Source organism: Portunus trituberculatus, chromosome 37 (genome assembly GCF_017591435.1).
Source record: "Portunus trituberculatus isolate SZX2019 chromosome 37, ASM1759143v1, whole genome shotgun sequence".
In the NCBI taxonomy this organism is placed as follows: Eukaryota; Metazoa; Arthropoda; class Malacostraca; order Decapoda; family Portunidae; genus Portunus; species Portunus trituberculatus.
The window spans coordinates 1,752,501-1,760,000 of NC_059291.1; the positions used below are offsets into that span (position 1 = coordinate 1,752,501).

General features: G+C 45.8%; 1 protein-coding gene across 1 annotated transcript in view; it reads left to right on the plus strand.

Annotated features, from left to right (window-relative positions):
• LOC123513976 (contactin-3-like) overlaps positions 1-7,500 on the plus strand; it is a 321,726-nt gene that overhangs the window by 308,651 nt on the left and 5,575 nt on the right. The window contains 3 exon segments of the mRNA XM_045271494.1: positions 5,516-5,725; positions 6,398-6,489; positions 6,943-7,500. The exon segment at positions 6,943-7,500 is cut by the window's right edge and continues 5,575 nt beyond it. Coding sequence (XP_045127429.1) covers positions 5,516-5,725; positions 6,398-6,489; positions 6,943-7,500 — 860 coding nt within the window.

Genomic DNA, 7,500 nt, shown 5'->3' on the forward strand with positions numbered 1-7,500 from the left:
TGAGTTCCTACTGGCATCCCCAAAGTTATGATTTCTTGCCATTTGTTTCACAATGTGCCTCATAATGTAAGGATTAGTGCTGAGAACCCGATCATTAGCTCTCGTACATTTCCAATATTTAGTTAACTTTAAAATTCTGGTAATCCACCGTCGACATACACACACACACACACACACACACACACACACACACACACACACACACACACACACACACACATACTTTGTCTCATTCATTTCATAGTTCGCAGAGGACAGACATCACTGCAATGATGGCGAGCATTGATAGTGAACAGAGTCATCATCATTGTATTAATAGTGAAAAGAAAGTGGCCATCACTGCATCAAAAGTGGGCTCAGTGGTTAGAGCGCTGGCTTCACAAGCCAGAGGACCGGGGTTCGATTCCCCGGCCGGGTGGAGATATTTGGGTGTGTCTCCTTTCACGTGTAGCCCCTGTTCACCTAGCAGTGAGTAGGTACGGGATGGAAATCGAGTTGTGACCTTGTTGTCCCGGTGTGTGATGTGTGCCTGGTCTCAGGCCTATCCGAAGATCGGAAATAATGAGCTCTGAGCTCGTTCCGTAGGGTAACGTCAGGCTGTCTCGTCAGAGACTGCAGCAGATCAAACAACACACACACACACACACACACACACACACACACACACACACAGGCAATGAATCCAAAACACCTCCGTCTTCGTAACTCACGCGTCGCTTCTCTTTGCACTTTTATTGGCGAACGCTAAACCGATATCAATGTGTGTGTGTGTGTGTGTGTGTGTGTGTGTGTGTGTGTGTGTGTGTGTGTGTGTGTGTGTGTGTGTGTGTGTGTGTGTGTGTGTGTGTGTGTGTGTGTGTGTGTGTGTGTGTGTGTGTGTGTTTTGAGGTGGTGCTTCCATTAGATTTATGGGATCAATACTGTAATGTTTTCAGGAAGGAGGGAAGGAGGGAGGAAAGCAAAGAAAAAAAAATAATGGATGAATTGCGAAGAAGGGAACGGAAGAGAACAGAAGACCACCAATAGAAAAGAAAGGAGTGGGGATAAGAAGGAGAATAGGAGAGAAAGAGAGTGAGAAGGATGATGTCCTGGTGAAGGCTTGAAGGAGAATGGATGAAGAGAACACAAAGGGTGGATGGTGAGAGAGCAGGCTTCAGGTTAATTAATCTTCAACAAATCACCAGGTGTCACTAAAATACGTGAAGGACAAGCTCTTTTACTCTTCCTTCACTTCTATTTGATTTTCTTCACACGTCCGCTATTCTTGTATATTATTTCCCATCTTGTTATTTCATCTAAACTTGATACTGTTTTTTATTTATGCCATGTGGGCTTTTTACGGGAATTTATGGGCTAAAGGAGATACTTTTTGTGGTACCTCCTATCTGGAAGCCCACCCACTAGGAAACTCTTGCCCCGAGTGAGGAAGCCCAACCTACACTCGGACCGTGGACGGGATTCGAACTCGTGCGCTTGGAGACACCTCGAACCCCAAAGCACGCATGGTTCCACTGTACTGTTTTCAAAGTTTCGTTTCTTTCTAGGCAAATTAGAGTGCAGTAAAGATAATAAAAAGGCGTACACGTAAAACAGACTTAATTAACAACGCCAGTTCCTATAAAACACACACACACACACACACACACACACACACACACACACACACACACACACACACACACACACACACACACACACACACACACACACACATATTTGTGCATGGTGACCGTACCAACAGTTGAGAGAGAGAGAGAGAGAGAGAGAGAGAGAGAGAGAGAGAGAGAGAGAGAGAGAGAGAGAGAGAGAGAGAGAGAGAGAGAGAGAGAGAGAGAGAGAGAGAGAGAGAGAGAGAGAGAGAGAGAGAGAGAGAGAGAGAGAGAGAGAGAGAGAGAGAGAGAGAGAGAGAGAGAGAGAGAGAGAGAGAGAGAGAGAGAGAGAGAGCAGATTTTTCCCCAAACCACCAGTCCAATTAGAATCACAAATCAATGAATAGATATATACATAAACAAATAACGCACACATAAAGTCATAGATAAATGAACACACAAACACGCCGCCACTACCAAGCGTTGACTTCATGGCCGGTTAGATCTGCATGGCGCGCGTTGTCATCAGTGTGTGTGTGTGTGTGTGTGTGTGTGTGTGTGTGTGTGTGTGTGTTCAATGGTCATAAACTACCCCGCGTTTACATATGCAAGTGTTACCACGTAGTCAGTCTCACGTTTATTGTGTTTTCTCTTATCTGATACCAAGAAGAGACGAGTGGCGTGGGAGTAACACTGGCAGGTTCATGAGTTAAAAGATTTCCACCGTCTCCTATTTCTTGTTTCTTTTCCTTACTATCTATTCATTCTCTTTCCTCCCTCCTGCTCTTCTTCCTTTATTTGTCCTTTTCGTTTCTGTTTTCTTCCTATTTTATGTAATACTGACTTCATACTTTCTCGTTATTAGCAATATACGCATGACACACTGCTACGCTTTTGATGTAATGAGTATTACATCAGTTTAGCTTTTTATTCTCTTCATAATGTACTTTTAATTCTTTACTTACCCGGACACTCAAATTATTTACGCATCCATTCATTCATTTCAATTTTTAAACTTTCATCAATATATTCTCACGCTTCCAATATCCTTTTATCACAGTCCCATCCATTTACCGGTGGGGTTTTTTTCCCTCCTGTGCATCCTACTGCATCCACATTTACGTCTCTTTATCGGCCAGTCCGTCCACCTCTACTCTCGTGCAGCGGGTTCAGTTTCATTTTTCAGGTCACATGATATAACGAATGGAAATAAAAATGTGGTTCTATTTTTTTGATGTACGATATGACTGTTAGCTTGAAATATCAACGGAAATATTTCCCTGCAGTTATTTATGGTTTTACAGGGAAAATAACTATATATGCGGGGAGAGAGAGAGAGAGAGAGAGAGAGAGAGAGAGAGAGAGAGAGAGAGAGAGAGAGTAATTTCATGGCGGTATAAATTGTGGATGCTGTTCCATAATTTTCTTGATAAAATAAACTTAATTTAGTTATACGTTCTATTCCCATCTTTTTTTTTTTTTGGGGGTGGGGGTAACTTAGTCTACGTGGAGCAACATGGCAACAGAATGTAGATAATGACGGAAGGTAAACTCTCTTTCTCTCTCTCTCTCTCTCTCTCTCTCTCTCTCTCTCTCTCTCTCTCTCTCTCTCAAATATAAAAGAAACGACCCGCCCAATTATCCAAGTACAATCATCACACCAACACGTGTTTTTTTTTTTTTGTGTGTGTGTGTTAGACAGAAAAAACTGAAAAATACACGATAAAACACACACACACACACACACACACACACACACACACACACACACATTATAAGACAAAACACAAAGCAGGGTTCGAGGGAGAAGCCTGAAAGTTAGAAAAAAAAAACAGGAGAGAAAAGTGAGAAAAAAGACACTTCATTACTACCTAGGTGTTAATTAAGGAACGAGCTTCATCCCACACCTGACCTGAGGCCTCCACTACTTACTGGAACTACTTCATTTTTTAAGCCTCACCTTTTTCCCCATCATTCCGTGTAGTAATTAATGCAGAAGCTTCCTTCCTTTCCCCTCACCCCTCTCTCTCTCTCTCTCTCTCTCTCTCTCTCTCTCTCTCTCTCTCTCTCTCTCTCTTCCATTAACATCCTAACGCCGATTAAGTGAGGAAAATATAAAATTATTTGCTAATATATTTCAGGATTGATAGATAGATAGATAGAAGAGAGAGAGAGAGAGAGAGAGAGAGAGAGAGAGAGAGAGAGAGAGAGAGAGAGAGAGAGAGAGAGAGAGAGTCAATCGGAGCAATCACACTTTTATCGCCTTTCTTTGCCTTCCTTTCGTCCTCCAGCGTGGCACAAATTTAGGTTCGCGGTGCAGCGTCCGATACACTAATGGGAAAAGTTGGTAATTGAATTAGAAATCATCACCTGGGCTGCGGTTTTGAATCGAAGTATTTGGCTAGCCTTTGAATATGTGGCCGTGGCGGTAATCAAAACTAAATCATTCAATCACTGCTGTAGATAATTCAACCTAATCTCTACCATACTGGGGCACATTGTTACCTTGAGATTTGTGTATCATTATACCATTTCATTGACATTAAGAAGGGTCTATGGAGGTTGGAAGCATAATGGCCACAGTCTTCACTAGTTTAATCCCTCACATAAGTCTCTGAAACTGTATAAAATCACCAAATAGGTAGCAGGATAAATATTGAAACGCGTCATGGTACTCACAGGGTTAATTAAGGAGAGTACAAAGGATTACCGAAGTTCTGCTACAATCATTTTCTCTTCTAGTCCCGTAAAATATGTCATGAAAAACACCGATTCAACAAAGACTCAATTGGGACTTAGTGAGGAGTCCAACAACCCCATTGTCGCTTTACCATGCATCAGGGAATTAAAGAAAAAGAAAAGAAGTAAGAAAAAGTGAGATTAGAAATGCATTTGCCCAAAAATTATCAAATATTATCACGAAGTATTCATGAGAGTATTAGCTGGAAAATATTTTGTAATCACAGCCAAGAGAGCACAGAAGAAAGGAGCAATTTTCTCACTTTTACTTATTTCCTTCAGTTTCTTTCCAATGACCTCTTTTCCCTTCCAGTCCACTCTCTTCTTTCCTTTTTCCAGTGACTTTCGTATTCTTTTGGGAAAGGTATTAAAATATTCATTAAAACTCCAAGTTCCCTGGAGGAAGTAATCCGAAGAATTTAAGAGAGAGGTGTGAGGATTCCACTGCCGCAAATCTGAGGCTTCTCCGCAACCCTGTTAATAATGTAAATATGATAGAGGTCACGATTCAGAAGACGAGGCAGGCAGGAGGATGGAAGGAAGAGCGGAAGGAAAGATTTTGAAATGAGGAGAAAGATGAGCTCGGAAAGGTGAAAAGATGATGAGGAGGAAAGAGGGGACGAAAAGATAAGAAGGAAAGATATGAAAAGAAAATGAAAGCGTTAGGGAAGGGTAGGGTAGGAAGGGACGTTATTACTAGGAAATACTCTGAGATCATCCTACACAATGCTATGACGAACACATCGAAGAAATAAGAACATACAGACTTTTCAGGTTATGTGAGGACTTGCTAGGGGATCGTGTCACGTCTTCTAGGAACACGGGAAGGAAAAAACATGTAATCTCGAAGCTGTCTTACTTGATCCTGCAAATGCCTCTGAGGAACACATCGACGAATCCTGTAGTCTTGAAGGATTAGGACTTGTTTAGGGATCCTGTGACGTCTCCTAAGAACACGTGGAAGGAGACTATCAGAACACTTTATTTGAAGGCACATGGGTTTATAAAGATGCCACTACTTATTTAGGGATCCTGTGACGTCTCCTAAGAACACATGTAAGGAGACTATCAGAACACTTTAGTTGAAGGCACACGGGTTTATAAAGATGCATCTACTGCTTCTTCTTCTTCTGGTTTGGGGATCTTGCAAATATCTCTTAGGGACACATCGAAGGAATAACCTGTAGTCTCCTCCTCGCCCGCCGTGGCAGTCTCCGGGGTGTCCAGCAGCCAACCGGAGCCCGAGGAGGTGGAGGGCGGCGCCGTATCTCCGCTCCTGGGCGTTTTCTTGGGCGTGGTGGGGGCGCTGCTGCTCCTTGCCGCCGCCGCCATCTTCATCACGCGGCGACACTGCTCCCGTAACCCTGGCAGGACTCCAGACCTTGTGGCGGGCCAAGGTGAGTCCAGGTGGTGTGGTTGAGTCCAGGTGGCGTGGCGAGTCGAGGTGGTGTGGTGTGGTGAGGCAGTGAGGCAGTGAGGCAGGTCTAAGTGTGGTTGTAAGTTTGTGTTTGATAATGAAGAGGATCAAATGTGATTGTGAAGCAAGTCAAGGTGTGACAGTGAGGGAGTTTCAGGTGTAGCAGTGAGGTAAGTCCAACGTTCAGGTAATATTCCTCTCGCGTGTGGTCGAAGACACTACGCCTGCGTGGTGTAGTGCAGCGCGGCGTGGCGGCGTTTCTAGAAAGCCATCGTCCCTCATCACCATCACAGCTAATAATATTGAAGGTAATTTAAGCCTCGTCATCATCAAACATCAACACGGTCACTAAAAAAGCTTGAAACACTTGTATATTTTTCGCCGCCCTGGGATCCGGCACGCCGCCTGATGAGTAGATCAAAGGCTGCGTCACACGAAAGGGAGGGAAAGATGGAGGGAAAGGGGGGGGGGTGGCGTTGAAAGGAGTAAGACCACTGCAGGTGCCATTAAAGGGAGCTTGATCAAACCTACTGCCTCACCTAAAAATTATATATTATTAGTATTTAATCTAAATCCCAGCAAGTTATTAGTGTCAGGATGGAGACTTGTGCTTTTCCATCTGCACTAAGTGTTGTTCCCTTTGGCGTCACAGAGCTGGAGGTGAAGGGCGGCGCGGGCGAGGCCACCACGACCAAGGGCGAGGTGGTGGAGAATCCGGACCTGACGGAAGCAGACCCTTTCTTGGTGAGTGGCGTGTGGCGGGCTGGTGAGGGAGTGGTGACTTATCCTTTCCTTGTGTGTGGCTTGAAGCTCGCTGTTGATTGAGTGGTGAGTGATCCTGTCCTGGTGAATAGATGGTCAGGGAGTGACGTCTGGCTGGTAATAGGACCCTTTCCTGGTGAATGGCTGGTGTGTGAATGGTGATGTGGCTCATTCCACACACTGAGTACCCAGTGCTGCTTCGTCTCTAATTGGTGTGCTCTTCTCCTTCAGAGAGAAAGTGGAGCTCAGATTCACCATATATGTAATCATCGCCTTCCTTGTCATCACCGTGGAGTGTTTTTAGTCATCACTAGATTGTAGACAGATCAGCACTCACGCTCTACGTTACGTAAACTGTGTGTGTGTGTGTGTGTGTGTGTGTGTGTGTGTGTGTGTGTGTGTGTGTGTTTGCTTGCTGACTCTCCCTCTCCGCAGGCCACATCTGAGGGCAGCACAGGGACGGCGTCCACCCCGGCCAGTGCTGGGGCAGGGGCGGCTGTGTTCACCATTCCCGCCCATATCCCTCCCCCGCCACAGTACTGCTCAGCTTCCTGTAACGACTTATCGCCCACCCAGCACGCTCTGCAGCACTCAGCAGGCCCCCAGCACCATGTCCCCTGCACTATGGATAGTCAGCACACGGTTTCCCGCCCCACGCCCACCACTAAGCACCCAATGCACCAGACTCAAGGGCCTCAGCAGACTCTTCAACGCTCCTCTCCCTTGCAGCACTGCCTTCAGCGCTCCTCCTCCCTGGAACAGTGTGCGGGACAAACCTGCGTGGTGCGCGGCTCACCCCCACTGCGGCCCCAGCAGCAGCACCACGGCACTCCGGCGGCCATTTCCCTGCAGCATCCCGCAGCACGCCCACAGATAATCTACACCACGGGCACGGACGTGGCCCTACAGGGGCCGCACCACCCGGCCGCCATCCACTACGTACAGCCTCACGCGGGCCTGGTGGGAGACACCCAGCTGCCGGTAGGACACCAC